Below are 24,904 nucleotides of genomic sequence, written 5' to 3'. Positions count from 1 at the left end.
GTTTACACAGGCACAGGATGTTATTCCAATAACCCTGTCTCAGACTCCTTCCCAGTGACTTCCGGTTTGATGTAGGCTGCCAAAGAATATTAAAATAAAAATGAACAGAGCACACGGCTTCTCCTCAGGAGGTATTTCCTGGTGTTTCAGCGCTTGTTTAGTCACAGACACCAAGACAGAGCCCTTAACTCTTCACCATCCTAGATCTAGTGCTGCCTTGTCCTAACGGTAACAATGAAAGTAGGGACAAATGTGAGAACGCTTCCTCACCCCAAGGAAGTTTCAGAGGAAAATTATTGCTGAAAGGAAGGCTTTTAAGCATCATTAATCTTCCACACCCACACACCAAATGCTTGTCAGTTGCCAATGAGTCAAGGAGCCGTCTTACAGTTAACATAGAGATTTGCTCTCGGAGTCCATGAGCCTTCTGAAATTGTCCGAAAAATTTTAAGTGCGCAATTTTTAAAAAAGAATCCTGATTATGGCTTTTATCAGACTTTCAAAGGAGTTCATGAGTTCTGTGAGAATAAGAATCACTGTGCTTTATACATATAAAAAGGATAACCAACAAAGACCTATTGTATAGCGCAGGGAACTCTACTCAGTACTCCGTAATGACCTATATGGGAAAAGAATCTGCAAAAGAAGGGATATATGTATATCCATAATTGAATCACTTTGCTGTACACTTGAAACTAACACAATATTATATATCAACTATATTCCAAGATAAAATAAAAATTAAATTTAGGAGGAAAAAAAGAATCACTGTGCTAAGCCAACATACATTCCAGTGAGCAAGCATCGGCAGGTCATCTGAACTCACTGAGTCTCAGTGGTAGGCAGTGACGGTAGTCCCAGACCTGCTATAGAATGCTGGAGAAATGCTTAATTGACTTGGTAGTCATCTTTACAGTCTCCTGCCGCTCTTATAGAATGAGAGGTGATTCTTGGTATAATCGTGATTTTAGAAAACAGAAAAGGATGGTCAGATTAAAGCAGGAGACACACAATGACTTGCATTTTCCTTTCTCAGGTCTTGTGTCTTAACAGAAGCAATTGCCAGTCCTCTAAAATCTTAGAAAGTTTAAAACCAGCACACACTCTCTTTCTCTCTCTCTGTCCCTATTTTGCTAAACCAAACCATATTGAAAAGTTTACGCAAACAACTTAAGACATAAAATGGTTCTGCTGGGACAGTGGGTGGACTTGGAAATGCAGATGGGGGTAGGAACCTCACTGGCTCACTATTCCAACACTCTTCCTTGAGCTGGCCCCAAAGCCAGAGAAACCTGTAGAAATACTCTCCACAGGAAGAAAACCACTTTCTCAGGGCACAGGAAGACCACCCCCTAGATGATAAACACTACGATCCTCTGGTCTACCTGGGAGAAAGCCAGCAGATTCAAAGGCAAATATTGAATCTCATTAGCTACATTACTGTGCTGTTCACCAGCAATATTTTTCCTTCTGTCCTTGCCCCCCATCAAAATCCTGGAAAATTATATAACCTCTTGAACCCTTCTAAGTGGAGAGCTAAATTTTTAATCATAAGTTTTAAAATAAAAGACGGAATTTCCAGTGAATTCTAAAAATTGGCCTTTCACAATAAATGTTACATCATTTCCTAGAGTTTATCCAATGGAATAAAATACCACCGTGATCTGATAACACTTAAAAAAAAAAAAAAAAAAAAAACTAGTTCCTAATAATAGGGAAGTTAATATTTTTTCTTTTTTGTTGTCTCTTCTTTAATACCTATTTCTATTTCATTTCCTGTACAGAATTTTAACCTAATACATTTTAAGCTTATTTTATTGATAACTATATCATATATTTTTATATAAATAAAAATATAATTAAGTTGAAATGTAAAAGATTCAATTTTATGAAATCATAAATCTGTGTTAAATGTTTTCCTTTTTGATCGAGTTAGCATGACAATTACTTTTAGTACACAATTTAAAAATAGCATAAACAATACTGTAAGTTTTAATAAGTAACTTAAACTTCCATATTTAAAATGGTATTGAAGACACATCTCTATATAAGGAGAGGGGCTTTTTCCCTATCCACGTAACCTTGTGTGAATATTATTTATTGATGTAATCAAACAAGTTCACCATCAATTCTATTCCTATATTTCATTTTGTAAGGATTTTATTAAACATTAAGGACCTTTATTCATTTGAATAAGTAAATGGAAATGGAAGCTTCTTATAATGATGTCTCTCAATTCTTTGAACTCCTTCCAAGTTTCATGTCACAATCAAGTTAATGAAAAGAGAGAAATGGAAAACTCCTTGACATGAAAAGGATTTGTTTCACTATCATTTGAAGCATTCAAGTTGTCAGATCTACACCAATACCTTGGGTGGTTTCTGTTTGGCATACCAGATGTTTTTTACATACAGAGACCAGGCCTAATGATTAATAAGAGTTAGGTTACAAAAGGTGTGATTTCTTTTGTAAATGGAAGAAGTAAATACATTTGTAGGCAGATTGGTTTTAGGGAAGTGTACATGTTGAAGATAAAGTTGGGAATCTGAACAGAGATTTAATTAAATTCTCCCTGCTTATGTACTCCTTGGGAAGCCAGGCTCATTCTGGTTTGAAGATTGCTGCTATAGCACGTGGCATGACACTCGTTGGGTACTGAATTGAAAGTGGTATAACAATAACTGGTGATACAATATAATCCACAGAGAACTCCGTGGGATTAAGTTCCTACTAAGGGGATTATCTGGAGAAGGCAATGGCACCCCACTCCAGTACTCTTGCCTGGAAAATCCCCTGGACAGAGGAGCCTGGTAGGCTGCAGTCCATGGGGTCGCTAAGAGTTGGACACGACTGAGCGACTTCCCTTTCACTTTTCACTCTCATGCATTGGAGAAGGAAATGGCAACCCACTCCAGTGTTCTTGCCTGGAGAATCCCAGGGATGGCGGAGCCTGGTGGGCTGCCATCTATGGGGTCGCACAGAGTCAGACACAACTGAAGCAACTTAGCAGCAGCAGCAGCAAAGGGATTATCGCCATACTTCCTATGCAAAGAAACAGCACCATAAATCATAACATTATGATACTCTCAATGTTTGATAATAGGTCCTGCAGCGGCCAGTTGATTAGCATTCTAGTAAGAACACAAAACATGCCTGCTTATCAAAGCCAATATTCAGAAAATCTAGATAGAAAAGTGCCAGGCTTCTTATACAAAGATAACTCCACTGTCTGGAAGATTTGCACTGATTTGTGTTACATGCCCCACACTATCTGGTCTGTCTGGAGTCAACAGTACATATACACTGTGCGCGCACACACACACACACACACACACACACACACGCTACCACCACAACCACCACTTACCCCCATAGACCCTATATCATCCATCTCTGGAGCCCAACTGTGGCAATTGAGAATTTCTATCTAGGAAGGGTTTCAGGTAGTGATCTGGCTGGAAGAGCAACAAAGCTTCAGTAGAAAACAAATACATGATTTTTATGTTTGCGGTTTTGCTGGGGTGGCTCTGGATGAGCACAGATGTGGAAACTAGGCTCGGGCATGTCACATATTCCATCATCTACAACAGCAATGCAGGGTGGGTTTGAAAACCTGGAGATTTAGAAAAGTAAAAAAGCAGAGTGGCAAAAGTTCTTGTTTCAAAGTTGGGCTCTTCTTCTGTCATTTTCAATGTGTTGCTTTCAACTCTACCAACCATCAGTATTCTCATGTGTAACATGAGGATGCTGGGTGAGCATCTCCAGAACTTATTTGTCTAAAAACACTTTCAGTTCAGTTCATTCAGTTCAGTCAGTCAGCTATGTCCAACTCTTTGCGACCCCATGGACTGCAGCATGCCAGGCTTCCCTGTCCATCACCAACTCCTGGAGTTCACTTAAACTCATGTCCATTGCATCAGTGATGCCATCCAGCCATCCCATCCTCTGTCGTCTTCTCCTCCTGTCTTCAATCTTTCCCAGCATCAGAGTCTTTTCAAGTGAGTCAGTTCTTTGCATCAGGTGGCCAAAGTATTGGAGTTTCAGCTTCAGCATCAGTCCTTCCAATGAATATTCAGGACTGATCTCCTTTAGGATGGACTGATTGGATCTCCTTGTAGTCCAAGGGACTCTCAAGAGTCTTCTTGAACATCACAGTTCAAAAGCATCAATTCTTTGGTGCTCAGCTTTCTTTATGATCCAACTCTTACATCCATACATGACTACTGGATGGAAAGTATGGAAAAACCATAGCTTTGACTAGGTGGACCTTTGCTGGTAAAGTAATGTCTCTGCTTTTTAATATGCTGTCTAGGTTGGTCATAGCTTTTCTTCCAAGGAGCAAGCATCTTTTAATTTCATAGCTTCAGTCACCATCTTCAGTGATTTTGGAGCCCCCCAAAATAAAGTCTGTCACTTGTTTCCACTGTTTCCCCATCTATTTCCCATGAAGTGATGGGACCAGATGCCATGATCTTAGTTTTCTGAATGTTGAGTTTTAAACCAACTTTTTCACTCTCTTCTTTTACTTTCATCAAGAGACTCTTTAGTTCTTCTTTGCTTTCTGCTATAAGGGTGGTATCATCTGCATATGTGTGGTTATTGACATTTCCCCCAGCAATCTTGATTCCAGCCTGTGCTTCATCCAGCCTGGCATTTTGTGTGATGTACTTTATATATAAGTTAAATAAGCAGGGTGACAATATACAGCCTTAACATTCCCCTTTCTCTATTTGGAACCAGTCTGTTGTTCCATGTCTGGTTCTAACTGTTACTTCTTGACCTGCATACAGATTTCTCAGGAGGCAGGTCAGGTGGTCTGGTATTCACATCTTTTTAAGAATTTCCCACAGTTTGTTGTGATCCACACAGCCAAAAACACTTTAAACATGTTAATAGATTTGATGAAATCCCAACATAAGGGAGCTTATGAGAAGTCATCCTTGCTATAGATTCAAGGCAAATAGTTTATTATTCATTTATTAATAAAAATTATATATGTCTACATACATGCATTAAGCATTGAATAATATTATAGACATATATTAAAATAGTAAAGGAAGAAAACATAGATCAATAATACAGAATAGATGGCATAGTGCAGCATGACTAATTGATGTTCTGTGCGTCAAAGTACAGGCCAGACAACTGCGTGGATCAGGGAGGTTTTGTGAGACTTCCTATTATTCTTGAGTGTGGCATACCAGTTTTTAAAGGGAGATTATTGCATAATAATAATGATAGCATTTTTAACATAATGCTACAAAATGTATCATAAAAGAAAATACTAGTGGAACCAAGTTGTTACTCAATAAATATTTGTTGAATGAATGAAGAAATTAAGTCTGTTCTAAGCCTTGATGCAATGTTCACCTAGGGGAGGACTTAAGCAGAGTAGCGAGAAATAAAAATAGAGCAGAAGGCTTGAGCCACCCCCTAATGGAAACAGACAGGTCACTCAAGACCATGATTACTAAGTAGAAGTGGTTGGCCACATTGATTGCACATGGACACTAAAAGGCAGTTTTCTTGTTTCAGGCCAGCTGCCCAAAAGCCATCTGGAACTGGAGATTTCAGAGAGCGGTCTTCAGAACTGTCCAACTCCTTTGCTTCAGTGTCCTGATCTTCGGTAAACCTTATGCTAACCTTTCACTTGGTCCTCAGAGATGAGGGTAACTTCTCCAAATGGGCAAAGTTAAGATGGTAGCCAGTTGTGAGGCATGGGAAAACTGTCCAAGCCCAGATTCCTGGACGGGGGGAAATACACCCAAAACCACCATATTGGTAGAAAAGGCTTCAGGGAAAACATACAAAAATACACCTAGGGCCAATTTATGCATTAGACTCAATAGACACAGGCCTGCATTACCTTTAGAGAGCCGCAAAAATGCTGTAATTTCTTTAGAAATTATTTTCTTATAGGCCAAAGAAAATGTTTTCATGTGCAATACTAATATGTTCATCTTTAAACCAATGCAGTTATAAAAGTTTTAATTTTATTACTGAAGAAGGGGATTCTGAAGGCAAAATTCTATGCAAATCAGAATCTAGCCCTGGTGATATCAGAATAAAGTCTTATAGCGAAACAATGCCATAGAGGTGCCTATGAGGGAAGGCAAACAGAACCGACTCTCATGTGGGTAGCTGAGGAAAGGGTTGATTAGGAGCAAGGCCTCATAAACAGGAAAAAGAGCCATTTCCAGGCCTGATTGCACCTCTTCACTTGGGAACTGGCCTCTTCTGGTGGGGGTGAGCTCCCACTGGCTAGGTTAACACTACTTTGTGTCCTAATGCCCTTTATACTTTTGAAGGGCACATTCTTTATTTCATTTGATTTCATAAACATTCCTTTTAAAGGCCTGTTTTAAGTGCTATTTTAACAAGTGAGTAAGCAGAGATGGAGGAAGTAGAGTAATTTATCAAAGGGAAACAGCCTGGAGTAGTGGGATGAGTGTAAGATTGCAACCCAGGAGATACGATGAGCCTCTGGCACAAACCTGGTGCTTTTACTCAACAAGTATGCAGGGAATGCCTGATTAGTGACAAGCTCTTTGCTTGGTGTTAAGAATCCAGAGGTAAAAAGAGACCCCCATTAGGATTCACAATCTAGCAGGTGTGGCCCATGTCATACAAACAATGTTGCAACACCTGGCAGTAAGGGAGGTGCAGATAGAGACAGGGTGCCTGGAAGAAGGAACACCAAGCCCCCCTGGAGCAGTCATGGAAAGTAGGTGGAGGAACAGTTTACCAAGCCTAAGCAGAAAAGGGGAGCCAGAGGAGAAGGAAGAGCATGTGCAAAGGCATGGAAGTGGGTGACTTCTGGTTTTGCTAAAGAAAAGTAAATATGGTGGATGATGAGGCTGGACTAGCAGGTAGGCTCCAGATCATAAAGCATCTTATTTTCCACGTGAAGAGGTAGTACCTGTAGATAATGAGGCAGCCATCAGGACATTTGACATGTCATTTAAATGGCACCCAACTCCAGTACTCTTGCCTGGAAAATCCCATGGATGGAGGAGTCTGGTAGGCTACAGTCCATGGGGTTGCGAAGAGTTGGACATGACTGAGTGACTTCACTTTCACTTTAATTTGGGCTTGGGCAAAGTATTTAACATCTCCTCCATTTCTAAAAGGAGAAGGTTAGAAGGCCCCTAAGATCCCTTTCAATGCCGGTACTTAGTGATTCCAAATCTTTAATATTAATACCAAAGATCCTTAGGAGAGGACACTTTCTTATTCTTTTTTTAAAATTTATTTTTAATTGGAGGATAGTTGCTTTACAATGCTCTATTGGTTTCTGCCATTCAACAATGTGCTGCTGCTGCTGCTGCTAAGTCGCTTCAGTCATGTCCAACTCTGTGCAACCCCATAGACAGCAGCCCACCAGGCTCTGCCGTCCCGGGGATTCTCCAGGCAAGAACACTGGAGTGGGTTGCCATTTCCTTCTCCAATGCATGAAAAGTGAAAAGTGAAAGTGAAGTCACTCAGTCAGGTCCGACTCTTAGCGACCCCATGGACTGCAGCCTACCAGGCTCCTCCGTCCATAGGATTTCCCAGGCAAGAGTACTGGAGTGGGGTGCCATTGCCTTCTCCGCTGAATCAGCTATAAATATACATATATCCTCCCCTGGCTTGAACCTCCTTACCACCCATCCACTCCCACCCCTCTACATCATCAGAGAGCACTGAGCTGAACTCCCTGTGTTATACAGAAACTTCACTAGCAATCTATTTTACACATACAAATGAATACGTTTCAATGTTACTCTCTCAATTCGTCCCACCCTCTCCTTCCCCCACTGTGTTCACAAGTCTAGAAGAGCACATTTTCTTATTCTGACTTAAAGTGTATCAATACTTTTAACTAAAAGACGGAAACCATTCTTTTTCCTAAAAACAACTAGATTAGACATAAAAGAATCATGCTTTTGGTATTTCTCTTCTAGTCAGACTTGTCTGACTATACAGAAATAACTTATGCTCACAACCTCTTTCTCATTAGGGATGCTAACTTGATCCTCACTCTCCTTTACTTAGAGGTAATAAACCAGAAAGAAGTATCAGCATGGACCTACCACTACAGCAATAAAACATATTCATGGAATTATTCCCGGGCATTCTGTCAGAAGTACTACACGGATTTAGTGGCCATCCAGAATAAAAACGAGATTGCTTATCTCAACGAGACCATACCTTACTACAACTCTTACTACTGGATTGGTATTCGAAAGATCAACAATAAATGGACCTGGGTGGGAACCAACAAGACTCTCACTGAGGAGGCTGAGAACTGGGCTGACAATGAGCCTAACAACAAGAGGAACAACCAGGACTGTGTGGAGATCTACATCAAGAGTCTGTCAGCCCCTGGCAAGTGGAATGATGAGCCCTGCTGGAAAAGAAAGCGAGCACTCTGCTATAGAGGTAGGGGCTTCTCGACTCTAAAATCTACCTGTTTTTTAAAAAAATGCTTTCCCTGGTTCATTAATATAGCCCCTGAGTCAATAACATTGAGTCTCAAAGTCAGGGACATGGAAACAAAGAGTGAACTGTCAGTCAAGCAGCATTATTGAGCATCTTGAAGAATATAAGATCAGGATTAGAAAAAACTGGCCTTTTGAAGCCAGAAGGAAATTTTAATATCATTCAGTCCACCCTTATAATTTATAATGGCCAAAATAGATGCTCAGGAAGTTTTGGTGTCCTAAAATTTATGTCCATAGCTTTTCAGTATCACTGGGCCCTAGAATAAGAGAATGTATAGTTTGAGAGAGAATTTGGCCTTGTCTCTAGGAGACAGCTATGACCTCATCAACACAGACACTCATTGCTTTTGTAGTATCGTTTCTAATACGAATCCACCACAGGTGCGCAGTGCCTACGCCCTCAAAGAGTCTCTTGCAGGAAGGAAACTCTGTCCTTCTCTATTCTGTCATCCAAGTGGCATAGACTTAGGGAGGAGGGCCTGGCAGGCCAGTCATGCTCTGTACCACCTAAATCTCATATATTCAGACCTATGACACAGCTCCCTACAAGGTCATTTGTCTTTGATCATGAGTAGGTCTTAAACATCTCATTCAACTCCTCTGCCATGTGGTCCTGGGCATAGACTTAACACAGGCAAAAAGTGGAAAGGCTTTGGCCCTAACTTCAGACAGGTTGGACTCAAAGAAGGAACTTGCTTGAGGTCACATAATAGAAGGGGGTGATTATGTAAGTGTGACCCCTGCCACCCCTCATCTAGTTCCTAACCTCCATGCTGTGATATCTGTCATAGGAGCTTCCATAATAATACAACTTTATGAATGTGATTGGTTAAGAGCCACAGCCTATTTTGTACCACACAGAGGAGCTTCTCTGACTACCCATGTACTGGTAGCTCCATTTGTCCCTCTGTGTCCCCAGATGGCAACCCCTCTTTAGGCCACATTAAATACAGCCTAAAACAGAAGTCAGGCAGTACTGATGAACCAGTAAGGGCAGGAATAGAGACGCAGACTTGTGGATACAGTGGGGGTGGGGGGGCACAAATTGAGAGAGTAGCACTGAAACATATACATTACCATATGTAAAATAGATAGCTGGTGGGAAGTTGCTGTATAACACAGGGAGCTCAGCCCAGTGCTCTATAACAACCTAGAGGAGTGGGATGGGGTGGGGTGGTGGGGCATGGGAGGGAGGCTCAGGAGGGAGGGGACACATGTATACGTATGGCTCATTCACACTGCTGTATGGCAGAAACCAACACAACATTGTAAAGCAACTATCCTCTAATCAAAAATTTTAAAAATAGAAGCCAAGCAATGCTCCAGCAGGCTCCTACGGCACACTTCACAGGGAACAGGCTGGCTCTCCAGGGGACACTGTGGTTTTCTGTTGTCTGGCTAGCTCGAGGTTACTCAAGTGGGGCTAAGACTTGGAATAAGAAACCAGCTTTTCTTTGTACCTCTTAAGAATGCCTGTGATTCTGACCCTTCTGTATCCATGCAGCCTCCTGCCAGGACATGTCCTGCAGCAAGCAAGGAGAGTGCATTGAGACCATTGGGAACTACACCTGCTCCTGTTACCCTGGATTCTATGGACCGGAGTGTGAATATGGTGAGCCAGCTATTTTGTTGATAGCAACGTGGTCCATGGTCTTGTGCTAGAGGTGATGCCAGGAAGCAAATCGTCATGTTGGAGGCTCTCCAGAGGGTACAGGCTAGTCCTAGGTCCTCTCTTTACCATCTGTCAGTCTGCCCCACTCAAACTGGCCAATCACACACTCAGGGTTGAACCACTTTATTTTTAGAGTGAACACGTCCTCCTAAAATTTCAAAATTTAAAAGGGAAAATGTAAGGGCAGTAAAACAAAGAGAACTCTTTCAGGCTAATTTTGTTTGCTGGAAATAAACACCAGTGAAAGTATGATCATTTCCCAGGATGCAACCAATACAAGAGCTTCCCAGGTGGCTCAGTGGTAAAGAATCCACCTGCCAATGCAGGAGATGTGGGTTCAATCCCTGGGTCAGGAAGGAAATGGCAGCCCACTCCAGTATTCTTGCCTGGAAAATTCCATGAACAGAGGAGCCTGGCAGAATATAGTTCATGGGGTTGCAAAAGAGTAGAACATGACTGAGCGACTAAACAAACAAAACAAATCAATACAAAGGAACAGAGTAAAGATGAACAGGTTAGGTTAGAAGCCCAGGGAGATTGATTCAGATGGGTTATACAAACAGTTTCAGCTTTTAGCAAACCTGACATTTTTTTTCAGTGTGCAAAGAAAGAAATCAATATTTTGTCCTTACAGTCAGAGAGTGCGGCGAGTTTGATCTTCCTCAACATGTGCACATGAACTGCAGCCACCCTCTTGGAAACTTCTCTTTCAACTCACACTGCAGCTTCCACTGTGCTGAAGGCTATGCGCTGAACGGACCCAGTGAGCTGGAGTGTTTGGCTTCTGGAATCTGGACGAATTCACCCCCACAGTGTGTAGGTATGTACACCCAATTCTTTTCCATTCTCATTGACAACTAGAATTTCAGAGGGGACAAGAGGCTTTCTCCATTTGAAAACCAAGAAGATCTACACTAAATGGGACATTGTGCTTATTACTACTGCCCATCAACCAGAGTAACACTAGTTTTCATTTTCATCTGAGGAGTGAGGGAGTTTAATTCTTGATCCTCATGCAAAAGCATTACAAAAAGGTCCCTCTCCCTTTGTTCATTGCAAAGTGAACAGAGTGCGATAATGACTCGGGGGTTGGGTATTATTAATTTGAGAATTTCACCTTGCTTCTTTAAAAAGGAAACAAAGCAAGGATGTTTGGGTCTTTCCGAACAGCTACTGAAAGTACCATTTTACCAACCAAGTTCAGCACCTTACCTAATGCTTTGGGAAGATGTAGCACCTATTGCTGGCTTCCCAGGTGGTACTGTGGTTAAAGAACCTGCCTGCCAATGCGGAAGATGAAAAAGACACAACAGTTTCGACCCCTGGGTTGGGAAGGTCTCTTGGCATAGGAAATGGCATCCTGCTCCAGTATTCTTGCCTGGAAAATTCCTTGGACAGAGGAGCATCCATGGGGTCACAAAGAGTTGGACATAACTGAGTGCATGCACACAGACACACAGACACACACACACAGCTGTTGCAGCATCCTAAGGTTTCTAAGGTGCTGGGCATGACACCAGGCCTCATGCTATTGCTCTGTGGTTGTTTTTAGCTGTCCAGTGCCCGGCTCTGAAGTCTCCGGAGCAAGGAAGCATGAGCTGTGTCCAGTCCGCGGAAGCATTCCAGCACCAGTCCAGCTGCAGCTTCAGCTGCGAAGAGGGATTCGAATTAGTTGGGCCAGAGGTAGTGCACTGCACAGCCTTGGGGGTGTGGACAGCCCCAACTCCGGTGTGTAAAGGTGAGTTCCAGGAGGTTGGGGATGTATAATGTCCACTGCGTCTGGTTCTTGCTGGGAGCACAGATGAAACCACCCTGAATCACAACTTGACTCTCCTTTTACCTACCACTCAGCTAGACTGGGGGCTTCCCTGGTGGCTCAGATAGTAAAGAATCCACTTGCAGTGCAGGAGACCCGGGTTTGATCCCTGGGTTTGGAAGATCCCCTGGAGAAGGGAGAAGCTACCCACTCCAGTATTCTTGCCTAGAAAATTTCATGGAAAGAGGAACCTGGCGGGCTACAGTCCATGGCGTCGCAAAGAGTCAAGCAATTCAGTCATGTCAAGCAACATGACTGAGCGACTAACACATGCACACACACACACACACACACACACACACACACACAGAGCTAGATTGGGTTCATCTGGGATAGGAAAGGAGTGTCAGGCTCTAGAAGAACAAGAGGCTGATTTTACTATTGACTGTAAACAAAATTTAGAAGTCCTCCTCTCCCCAAAACTCACTGCCCTCAAGTAATTTCAGAATGACCTCATTCATAAATTTCACCTAAGATGGAATGGTGACATCTCCATCTGTAAGTAGATTCTAGAAAACCTACCAAGAGAGGTTTCTAGCAGTAAAGGGGATAGAGGACATTTGATAAAGGAGTCTTGAAAGAAACTTTTATTTTAAAGAGATTTAGGTCCTCCCGAAGCTTGGTTCTACAAGTCTGGACAAACGTCATTAGGATCTCCTGACCCTTACAGATTCCTAGCTCCACTTAGATTTCCAGAGGTGGTTTCACCATTGCTCTCCCAGCTGTGAGCATGGTTCTTCTCCTTCCTCAGTACCTTTCTCTATGGCCTTGTTGATTCTGGCCAGCTATGCAGTGTGAGTTCCTGGAAGCCCCTACCAAGGGAATCCTGGACTGTGTCCATCCCCTTGTTTCCCTTGCAGTGGCTCTAGCTGCAAATTTGAATGCAAACCTTGCCATCGAGTGAGGGGCAAGGCAAACTGCTGCCTTGGCCCTGGCTGGGGAACCCCACCCTTGCCAGCCTTCAAGGGTAGGATTTTTTCACCAATAGCCCGCAGTCCACTGGGTAGTATAAGTTCATGCTGTCTATTTAGGCAAGGAGTCTTGACACAGTGGGGAAGACCAAGGGCTTTTAATATCAGTATGATCTTTTCCAGGCTCTGATCCTGAAATGGGTTGTTCAGCCCCCAGGAGGGATGGTTTTCTCTTCTGTAAAATGAGCTATGAATTGCAAGGAGCTTCTGTGAAATGAACTATGAATTTCAAGGAGCTTTAATAAGGATGAAGCATATAAAAAGTATACAATTAAATAGTATGTATAAAGTACCTCGCAGAGAACCTTTGTTTCTACCTCTTTTTTCCCTGTCTGCCTCACCGGTGTCTAGAAGCAGTGGGTCAGTGTCCTTGCTATACTTCAGACAGAGTCAGAACAGTGGCTATCAGGACACACAGACAGATTGCTCATCACAGTCCTTGGTGGCAGTCTTTGACAAAGGATCAAAGGAACACTGTGACAAAGGATCAAAGAGAGGCTGTGATACAATCCGAGGCAGGTATCTAATACCACAAAACTGCGTTCTGTGCAACTGCCTCACACCTCACACCAATTGCATCTTATCAAGCAAAAATGGGGAATAGCATAGCAAGAAATTAAATATTGGATAAGTGAATTCCTGGAAGACCTGAATTATAAGCCCAGCTCTATTACTGTCTACATGTGAGACCTTAGGGATGTCACTTAAAATTTCTAAACCTCACTTTTAATCTGCAAATTTAGAGAGAAATGCTAGAGGATCTTTGGAACTTAAATACCCTGATTCTGTAAAACCTAGAGGTCTAAGGTCACTGTGTGCAGTCTTTGTATTCTGAAAAACTCCAGGAATATTCTGGAGATGAAATGCTTTGTCAAGGAAGAGCATGAGGAAATCAGCCTTTTTCAGAACTGAGGTCACTTGGGGCTTAATTATGCTCAGGAACTGACCTTGGGCTGCACACTCACTTGGCAACCGAAGCCTGTTTAGGATGACATCCTGTGTTCCAGAAACAAGGCTCATTTAGAATCCTTTTATTGGGCTGGGTATTAGAGTGTCAACAATAAGCTATGTTGTTTTCGTTTTTTCCTTAAAAGTTCAGTCTGGCTATATCTCCTCTGTACAGATCCAATTTTCACAAATATTTTCAATGAATATTTAAAGAGTACCTTCAATGTCTCAAACACTGCCAGGCTCTCAGATACAATTCTGGATGACTGACATCAGCCACAAAGAGACTGCAGTCTAAGGGGCAGAGTTATAATACGGCATGAACAGCTCAAGCACAGGGGCTGTGGGAGCATGCTGGAAGGGGTTCTACCCTGAGCTGGGATGGGCAGGGAAGGTTTCTTAAGCAAAGTGTAGTGTAAGCTGAGACTTGAAGGGCAGGTGAGAAATCCAGGCAAAGAAGGGGAGAGGAAGGGAAGGTGCTCCAGGAAGATTCCCCATTTGGAAAAAGGACAATTTGGGGTTCTGAATATACTGACAATGTGAGTCAAAAAGATGCATGATCTCTTGAGGGGCTCTTCTGCAAAGGAATTGAGCCCTTCCACCACCCAGTGTCTGACAATCACTATTTCCATTTAGCCATTGCCTGTGAGCCCCTGGAGAGTCCTGTCCATGGAAGCATGGATTGCTCCCCGTCTTTGAGAGCATTTCAGTACAACACCAGCTGTAGCTTTCATTGTGCTGAGGGTTTCACAGTGAGAGGAGCTGACACCGTTCGATGTGCTGATATGGAAGAGTGGACAGCGCCAGCCCCAGTCTGTCAAAGTATACTGTGACATCATAATGTTGCTTCCGTGCCTTTCGGCTTATTAGAGGCATCAGCATCTACATTTAGTTCTGTCATTCAGTTATTGCTCAAACGTTCACTGAGAATCTATCCTGTGCCAGACCCTTTGCGCTGGGCACTCAGGATGAAGTAGTGTGTGAAGGCAGTCCTAGGGACATGTTCATTACAGCATCCTGAAATGCAAGGTGAGAGCTACACTGACTGACACAGATGTGGTGAGTTAGCATGAAGGACAGGGGGTTGAGATAGAGCAATGACACATGAGGAACAGCATGGTACAGTGCAAGAGGAATGACAAGACTTAGTCCAGTTCTGTCCTGTCCTGACAACAAGCTCTTGGTCTCCCTGAAACTCAGTGTCACCTGCAAAGTAAAGGTACTAATATTTGCCTTACCTACCCACCTCACTAGTGGTTGTGGATTAAAGTGTGTAAATGCAAGCTTAAAACTGCATGAGCTTCATAAATGTAGGTAAAATAATGATAATAACATTACTTTGTAAATCATATGTCTCTGATCTGATATTACAAAATCATCTCCTTTAGATAGCTCCTGTTCTCAATATTTTGCTCTTGAAGAACAAAATAGGGAAGCCACTAGGATTATTTTCTTTTACAAGGGGGAACTCCACACAGAATTTATGTCCCAGAAGTGAAATACTATTAATAGCATCTTATGTGAGATCCCAAGCAGTTTATGTTAATCTCCTGGGTCAAAGTATACCCTGATTTTAAAATGAGGCAGTGGTTTGAAAGCAGGGTCTCGAAGAGAGATGTATACATCCATGTTCATAGCAGCACTGTTCATAATAGTTAAAATATGGAAGAAACCCAAGTGTCCCACACAGATGAACCGATGAGGAAAAATGTGATGTATCCATACAATGGAATATTATTCAGCCTTAAAACGGGAGGAGACTCTGGTTTCCCTGGTAGTTTAGATGGTAAAGAATCTGCCTGCAATGCAGGAGACTCAGGTTCAATCCTTGGATAGGGATGCCCTGGAGAAGGGAATGGCAGCCCACTCCAGAATTCTTGCCTGGAGAATCTCATGGACAGAGGAGCCTGGCGGGCTGCAGTCCATGGGGTTGCAAAGAGTCAGACACGCTGAGTGACTAACACTTTCGCTTTTCTGACATATGCTACAACGTGGATGAATTCAAGGACATTTAGCTGAGGGTAGTAAGCCAGTCACCAAAAGACAAGTACTCAATGATTCCACATATGGGAGGTACTTAGAGTAGTCAAAATCAATGAGACAAAAAGTATTAAAATGGTTGTTGCTGGGGACTGGAGGGAGTGGGTGTAGGTAGTTACTGTTCAATGAATACAGAGTTTCAGTGGGAGATGAAGAATGTTTTGGAGATGGATGGTGTTGATGGTTGCACAAAACTATGAATATACTTAATACCACTGGACTGTACACTTAGAAATGGTTCACTGGTAAAAGATAGGCTTTATGCAATATGTATTTTACTACAGTTAAAAAATGGAAAAAAAAAAAAAAAAGTGAGGCAGTAGAGGACTAGATCAGTACCGTTATGGGGAGGCTTAGGGAGGGGAATGGGATCTATTGTCTGAGAGACAAAGGCACAGAGAGCACTGCGACATGCTTAAAAGGGAGAGGTTCTTAAGGGGTCACTGGAGCCAGTCTTGTCTGCAGGCAGGTAATAGAAAACTGGCTTATTCTCTTAAGCATCCAGATACATGTTTTCAGTAACTCCCTTGATAGGCCTTCCTAGCGTTCTCCACTCTGACAGGCTAGGTCAGCATCTGATGCATAGCTATAATGATTTTAAGACTATGACTACTATTGATATACTGCTGGATGCTGCTACTACTATTAGTAATAATAGCAATATATAATATTTATTGAACATTTTAGTCTAACTCCATGAGGTCATTAAAAGTATTGCTCCCATTTTAAAGATGAGAAAAGACTTATATATAAAATACAGGTGTTCTCTCCATTTAAAGCCATATACTTCATATGACTGAGATCATAGTGTACATATAATTTATATTCTGCTTTTTCACCTAACATTGTACTTTGAGACACCTCTCATATCTTTTCAAGGCACAATAGATCATATTCCTTTCATGGCTCTACCATAGTTAATTTTCAGCCTCTAATTAGTGGCAGTTATGTTTGTTTTCAATATTTTGCTCTCACATATGATAAAAAAGGGCTTCTCTGGTGGCTTAGCTGGTAAAGAATCCACCTGCAATGCGGGAGACCTGGGTTTGATCCCTGGGTTGGGAAGATCCCCTGGAGAAGGGAAAGGCTACCCACTCCAGTATTCTGGTCTGGAGAATTCCATGGACTGTATAGTTCATAGGGTCACAAAGAGTCGGACATGACTGAGTGACTTTCACTTATGGTAAATGATAAACATTTAGTGGTATTTATGTTTGTTTTCAGTACTTTGCTCTCACAAATGATATAAAATTTCTCCAAACTGATTTTTGATATGCATCTTATTACATACTTAGCATCAATTCTTGGGTCCAAAATTACGATATTTTTAAAACTATGGATGCATATTATCAAATGCTTAACAACGACTCAGCATTTCCTCATTAAGTCATTCAACTGGCATTGTGACCATATGATACTTTTCTCATCCTCCTGGTTAAACACGCCCAATTCAGAGATCCCTCTTGCTGGCATTAGAAAGAGTTAAGGGGTGGGAATCAATGAGTACTTGTGTATTACTCCTTCCTCACTCCCTGCTTCCTCCCTCCTTAGCATTGCAGTGCCAGGATCTTCCGACCTCAACTAAGGCCCGGGTGAACTGCTCGCATCCCTTTGGCGACTTTAGGTACCAGTCGACCTGTAGCTTCACCTGCGATGAAGGTTCATTCCTGGTGGGAGCAAGTGTGCTGCAATGCCTGGATACGGGGAACTGGGATGCTCCTTTTCCAGAATGCCAAGGTAGGATGAACTCTTTCCAGTGTCTTGGAAACAAATTGTAGAGTTATTTCAAAAAGCTGTATTTAAAAGGTGGTGACTGTCTAGGAGACAGAAGCTTGAAATGGACTAGAAAATGAATAAACACTATCATAAGGAAGCCCTGATTATCAGGTCACATGGGGATCCCATGTGCAGAGGCCTTGAGCAGCTGGCAGATACCACAAGCGACGGGATGTCCAACAGCAGGACAGGGGAGTGGGCTGAAGGCCCCTACCATGGAGTAGGTTCACTGTTCTCACTTCGCTAAAGATAGTCTCTGGAAACAAGGCCAGGGGAAAAGATAGTCCCAGGATGTTGTTCCAAGACTAATCTGGCACTTCAGTCCTAGGAAACACAGAGTATAGTGGTGGGATGGCAGGTAACGCATGGGTTTAATAGGAGAATGGGAGGGGCAGCATTTACAGGTGCCCGGCTGCAAATAAGATTGGAGAAACCCGCTTAGAGTAAAAGTGAAGAGTGATGAAAACAGAAAGAAACTAATCTACATATGCAAAGTCACAGGATTCTCAGAAGAAAAAAAGTACCTATTCACTAGAGTCATCTATATCTGCATTTCACTTGATATAAAATAAAGCCAGTTATTGAGTGAAATAGAACTGGTTCTGATCATCTGGGTTTGGAAATTGAAAGATAGATGTATACTTTTTATACTCCCCATTCCTTTTTCTACCCAATTATTTACTTATATTTATGGCAAACCCTACCTTTAAAAGATAACATTTGTATTTATAAAAGCTCTAGAAAAATAAACAAAAAAATCTTACATACTGTCCCCAAAATATCCCACCCTAAAGTAGACACTGGTTATGTTTCTCCCTTATTGTATAAATTCCTCCAATGTTTTCCCACTTTCCCCTCCACACAATTAGTATTTTTATGAGGCATATATAAGCTTAATAATAAAATCAGATAGGTAAAATACTAGACAATTCTGCATTGTTTGCCTTTGCTTTTCACTTTGTGCCCACTTTCAACATGAGTAAAAGCAGACAGATACGTGTTTTTAATAAAAAGGAAACCACTTGCTATTCAGGTCACACATAAGCACACACACACGCACACTACTATTAAGTTAGGGCAACACTGAGTGAACAAATGAATGAACAAAGGGGCTGACCAACTCAACAGAACTGCATGGTCTTTACCCCCAGACACAAGGGAGCCTGGCAAGCCCTGGGGGTAGGGCTGAGCCCACCTTCCGAGCTGGGTCTGCAGAGACCAGGTTTAGGATTATGACCTTGGCCCCTCAGCTCTCACTCTGGCTACGCTGAAGCCTGGATGCACTACAAAGTCCACAGGACTGTGGGGAAGAACTCGGGAGTCCCTGAGGGCGTTCCAGAGTACAGCACCTTTCCGGACAGCCTTGGGCTGTGCAGGGCACAGATTACAGTTCATTGCCCCATACCAGCCTGCCTGTGGGTGTTTCACAGGAGGGAGGCTGACACTCACCACGGCTTCCTGTGACCTTCTAGTTCCCTTCCGCTTTTAGTTCTTTGTTTACTCTGACTGAACTTTCTCCTCTTGCTGCTGAGCGAGCATCATGTGAAATACCCAAATGTGGTCTGGGCAGGAAGGTACCATGAGGCTTGCAACCTACTAGCTGTTGTAATGTGCCCCAAAATGTGTTATCAGTTTCCTTTTCCAATGCCACACCCCCTCACCCACCTTCCCACCCCAGCTATCAGAAGGCAAAGTCACAAAGGAGCTGCCAACAGACTCATGGCACCACACTTATGGCACCACATTTGTCCTTATGGTTCATAGGCTTCTTGACTTGTCTCCTCTCCCTTCTCCTCACCCCCACACTGAACACAGAAAGACTTTTCAAGTGGTGGAAAATACCAGGTCTTTGGACAAATGGATGAGATGGGGGATGTAGCTGGAGAGAAGAAGGGAAGAAGGGAAGAGACAGGTACAGAAAATGCTCACAAAGCTTCAGGCAGTTCAAATCTGTGGCTGAAAGACAGCCCTGGTTCATCCACACCACCACTGTCTCTGGTCTAAAGCCACACATGACCCAATCAGGCCAAACAATGAAGAAGAAACACCCTAAACCATGTATCCTTTTTTTTTTAAAAAGCCAGTGTGTTTCATTGAGTTTTATTTCATTAATTGGCTGAGGGATATCTTGGCAGCCATTAACATTTGCATACATAGTGTTTTCACTTTTGAACCTTATAAAAATCCTGAGAACTATGTAATGCTATTATCCACATTTTAAAGGTGAATAAACATACGGAAATTCAGAGAGGTTAAAGTCACAGAGCATGATCTCCAACCAAATCAAATCCTCTAGCACCACAAACTCCACAGGGATAAACTGTGGCAAAGAACTGTGATATCTTGTTGACCAGTTTTTGTAAGTAGACAGGCAGAGTCATTTGCTGCTGGTCACTGTAGGATGAGACTGGTGGAAAGAGCATTTGCAGATGGCCAGTTACATTACTTGCCTACTTTGTGTCATGATTTTTTAATTTAATTTTTGCCTAGGATTTTGTTAACTTATTATTTTATATAATAATAAATTTGAGGTTCTCTGCAAAGCAAAGATTGTTATTTTTCCCATTTCATCGATGAAGCAACTGATGTTCAGTATGTTTACTGTCCAGAGATGCACTGCTAGTGAGTAACAGAGGCAGGTTTTGGACCCAGAGGTCATCACTTGGTTGGGGGAAGGAACTTTTGGAAGGGGAGAAAGTATTTTACTCCATTTCCCTATTTCCAATTACTTGTCATTGTTTTCTGGCAAGGTTAATGGGTCTACCTCTGAAGAAAGTGTCAAGGGAGCAGTCACTCCCACTCCCATCCAGGGGTAATTAACATGAATTGCATCACCATCACCATCTTTCCCAACAAAGTGCCAGCATCCTTTTAAATCACCTCTAAAGCTCTTTTAAATCCCTTTAGGGGTAAGCGTTTCAGAATACCAACCCACTGTCAGCTGCCGTTTCACACATTCAGGACGTCTAACTGGTGACTGGTACCATGAAATTTAAACAATCGTCTAATCCAGTACTGCACTGGTCTGTTAAGGACACACACATACACACACACACTGCTTTAAGTGGCTGTGTTCTAAAACAATCTCCTCTCTCCTCCTTGGCTATGCCCACACTAGCTGTTACCTGCGCAGCTCTGCCAAACCCTCAGAATGGAGAAAAGACTTGTGTCCAACCTCTTGGAGGTTCCAGTTATGAGTCCACATGCTGGTTCACATGTCATGAGGGATTCTCTTTATCCGGACCAGAAAGACTGGACTGTACTCCATCTGGACACTGGACGGGCTCCCCACCAACGTGTGAAGAAGGTAGGACCATGGGTTTATCCTTTCTTGTGGCTTCTCAGGTAACAGTATAGAATGGAGCATCATCATCAGGAATTCATGAAAATCTCAAGCTAAAGAAAGGCTTCTCTTCAAGGCATAACAATCTAGACCAAAAGCTTCCCCCCTCGAATATTCTTGTAACAATAACTTTAACCATTTCATAGTTCCATAATGTATTTCAGTGTCATTGTGACGTTTGATGTTTATCACAATCCTGAAATAAAGAGGACAGGCAATACTATCACCATTTTATGGATGAGAAAATAGAGGCTCAGAGATTAGGTAATTTATGGAAATTCATACTATTAGTGATGAAGCTCAGCTATGTCACTGGGACTTTTACTTCATTATAAAGAATTCTCCTACTACACTCTTATTCATTCCCACACCCTCCTTCACTGAGCATTGCTAAGCCCCAGACACTGAGCTTATCTCAGGGGTGGGTGTGATTTCATCCCAGCCCCTCGAGGATCTCACAGTCTAAGGATTTGTATATAGCCCCTCCTTGCTCCAGTTCCATATGGATTACAAGCTCCCTGAGGGCAGGAACTGCGCCAACTTCATCTTTGCATGTCCTGCAGCAGCTAGACAGGAAAAAATGTAGGTGTGTGACAAGTATCTGTTGAACTGAATCTTCTCATTTGCTGGTTAAATTTATTCAAGCTCAAGCCTTATTGACAATGAATTAGTGGATCCTCAAAGGCAATGGCCAGATCTTAGCTATGATTCCCCTGAAACATCTGGCTGACACATATCTGGTATATGAAAGTGAAACTGTTAATCGCTCAGTTGCGTCTGACCCTTTGTGACTGCACGGACTGTAGTCTGCCAGGCTCCTCTGTCTATGGGGATTCTCCCATCAAGAATACTGAAGTGGGTAGCTGTTCCCTTTTCCAGGGGATCTTCCCAACCAAGGGCTTGAACCCAGGTCTTCTGCATTGCAGACAGATTCTTTACCATCTGAGCCACCAAAGATAGTGTACTCTAAAGTAGAAGTTTGCAAACTGATTCATTTATAGCTCTTTCAAACATCATCATTTTGCTCTGTGACAACCTAGAGGGCTAGGATGGGGTGGTAGACAGGAGGGAGGCTCAATAGGGAGGGGACATACGTATACCTATGGCTGATTCGTGTTGTGTGGCAGAAACCAACACAATATTGTAAAACAATTATCTTCCGATTAAAAATAAATAAATTAAAAAAAAAACAGTCATTACACAATTTAAGTTGCAGGAATAAGCAATTATATAGTATTTTTTTACCTGTAACATATGAAACCCAGAATAAAAGCAATATTCTCAAAGGAAAAAAAAGTCACCATTTTTTGGGTTCTTTTGTTCTGTTATTCCATGTACTACAGTCAGGAATAATAAAACCAGCAATAATAGCTAACTTTTATTGTTTGCTTAAGTACCAGCTATTATATTTGCATTTTTGCATTCAATACACACAATCCTTAACATGGTTATCATTATCCCTGTTTTAAAGATGAAGAAGTGGAGGCTTGAGAAGATAAATAGCTGGCAAAGATATGTGTGCTACATCTTAGCTACAAAGTGTGCAGTTAGGATTCAAACCCAGGTCTAGCCTGATTAGAGGACTAGAGCTTTTACCACTGCACTACACTGCCACCCAGTGGCCAGTTTCTAAACCCCAGGTCAGCTCAGCTCAATTCAGTTCAGTCGCTCAGTCCATTCTGACTCTTTGAGACCCCACATACTGCAGCATACCAGGCTTCCCTGTCCATCACCAGGTCCAAGCCTGTCCATCACCAGGTCCGAGAGCCTACCAAACTCATGTCTATCGCGTCAGTGATGCCATCCACCCATCTCATCCTCTGCCGTCCCCTTCTCCTCCTGCCTTCAATCTTTTCCAGCATCAGGGTCTTTGCAAATAAATCAGTTCTTCGCATCAGGTGGCCAAAGTATTGGAGTTTCAGCTTCAACATCAGTCCTTCCAATGAATATTCGGGACTGATTTCCTTTAGGATTAACACGTTGGATCTCCTTGCAATCCAAGGAACTCTCAAGAGCCTTCTCCAACACCACAGTTCAAACGCATCCATTCTTTGGCACTCAGTCTTCTTTATGGTCCAACTCTCACATCCATACATGACTACTGGAAAAATCATAGCTTTGACTAGATGGACCTTTGTTGGCAAAGTAATGTCTATACTTTATAATATGCTGTCTAGGCTGGTCATAACTTTTCTTCTAAGGAGCAAGCGACTTTTAATTTCATGGGTGCAGTCACCATCTGCAGTGATAGTCATTCATAAATTTCACTGCTCTTGTCTAGTTGCAGCAGCAACTGCAGTAGCAATTGTTTTAAAATGAACTTTAGATGAGTGATCAAGTGAGTGAATATGTTTTTAGAAATCTATTAGTGAAAAGTGCTAAATACTTATTCTTTCTTATTCCTTCTTGTGGGATGAGCACTAGATTAATATCCATAGACTTGTATTGCTCTTCCCTGAAGTTATGGAGTCACACAGAAGATCATGTCACACCCTGATATTCTCAACTCCAAAAGGAGAGGAGTGGACAGGACACCTCTGAGGCTTTTCCCCTGGACAAGGATCCTGTAGGCTAAAGTACATAAAATGCTACTGTGCGCGTATGTGTGCTGTCTTGTCCGACTCTTTGTAACTCCATGGAGTGTAGCCTGCTAGGCTCCTTTGTCCATGGGTCTCTGTCCACGGAATTTTCCAGGCAAGAATACTGGAGTGGGTTGCCATTTCCTCCTCCAAGAGATCTTCCCAACCCAGGGATCTAATGTATATATCTTGCGTCTCCTGCATTGGCAGGCAGATTCTTTACCACTGTACCGCCTGGGAAGTCTAAAATGCTATCATCTATTGTCAAAAAAAAAAAAAAAAACCACTACAAGCCATCCAAGAAATCTAGGACTTTGATAGCTGATATCTTCAGGGCTTGTGCTTCATCACAGATTTTTCAATCACTCATTTGTTTATTCCATAGGCATTTATCACAAGTTCTATTTTTCCACATTCTGTTTTAAGGCTAAAAAATTTAAAAAAAAAAAACAAAAAAAACCCTGAGATATAAGAAATACCTCACTGAAGTTTTTTGTTTTTGTTTTTCTCATGAAAGTTTTAAATCATACATTGCAATCAACATGGTTGTTAAATCTGTAATCTCTGAAGCCCCCATTCCTCCTGACTCTTTTCCACCTCCTTTTCTCCACAAGAGGTGGCATTTCAGGCCTGGCCCTGCCCAGTGTCTAAAACCAAACTTGACCGTGGGCAGCAGCTTTCGTGAGCTATGGGCTTTGGAACTGCCGACCTGGTCTGAACCTGATAGTTAGCTCTGGCTTTGGACCTGTGTTTCTATCTCATTCTCCAAATTTAGGCTCTAGATTTAGGCAGAGAGTTCCTCTTCTTTTCCCATATGCCTGAGTCCATGAATTTTGAAACTTTCAGCAGTGAACTCTGATTCTCACATGGTACTCTGCAGAGTCCTGGACTCTATCAGAGGGGACTGAGGGCTACCAAGTACACAGGGGCGATGTGGCAAGTGGAGCACAGTCTCTTGTTTCACGGTGCAAAGTGGGGCTCCATTTTTCTGAGTAAGTCCACAGATGTTTCCCTTTCTGTTAGAACGCCAGTTTCCTGGGCCCTCTAGGACTTGAGCTCCACCTGCATTTCCTAATCTTCCCCCTTGCCTTTAGGACCTGAATTCTTTTCCCTGAGCATAAGCGGTATTGAGTTGCTCCCATCTGGTTGCTCTGTCCCCGACATTCCTGGCTGTTGGGCCACTATCCTGATACGATGACTGTTCCCTCAATCACGTTGTCACTGACTCTCTGGAGACCCTGTTCAACTGCTGGACCTGACACCTAATGACCAACCT

At 42.4% G+C, this 24,904-nt stretch overlaps 1 protein-coding gene across 2 annotated transcripts in view; it reads left to right on the top strand.

Moving 5' to 3' along the window:
* Positions 1 to 24,904, top strand: part of SELP (selectin P) — a 43,518-nt gene that overhangs the window by 6,367 nt on the left and 12,247 nt on the right. The window contains exons 2-9 of one of the 2 annotated variants that reach the window (XM_070768122.1): positions 5,536 to 5,626; positions 8,035 to 8,421; positions 9,988 to 10,095; positions 10,790 to 10,975; positions 11,708 to 11,893; positions 14,527 to 14,712; positions 17,482 to 17,667; positions 20,825 to 21,013. In XM_070768122.1, coding sequence (XP_070624223.1) covers positions 5,536 to 5,626; positions 8,035 to 8,421; positions 9,988 to 10,095; positions 10,790 to 10,975; positions 11,708 to 11,893; positions 14,527 to 14,712; positions 17,482 to 17,667; positions 20,825 to 21,013 — 1,519 coding nt within the window. The remainder of the gene's footprint in view (positions 1 to 5,535; positions 5,627 to 8,034; positions 8,422 to 9,987; positions 10,096 to 10,789; positions 10,976 to 11,707; positions 11,894 to 14,526; positions 14,713 to 17,481; positions 17,668 to 20,824; positions 21,014 to 24,904) is intronic. The other variant, XM_019976883.2, reaches the window with a different exon arrangement.

This window comes from Bos indicus, chromosome 16 (assembly GCF_029378745.1).
Source record: "Bos indicus isolate NIAB-ARS_2022 breed Sahiwal x Tharparkar chromosome 16, NIAB-ARS_B.indTharparkar_mat_pri_1.0, whole genome shotgun sequence".
NCBI classification, from domain to species: Eukaryota; Metazoa; Chordata; class Mammalia; order Artiodactyla; family Bovidae; genus Bos; species Bos indicus.
Note: the sequence above shows the minus strand (reverse complement) of the source record. Positions and strands in the feature narration are given on the sequence as shown.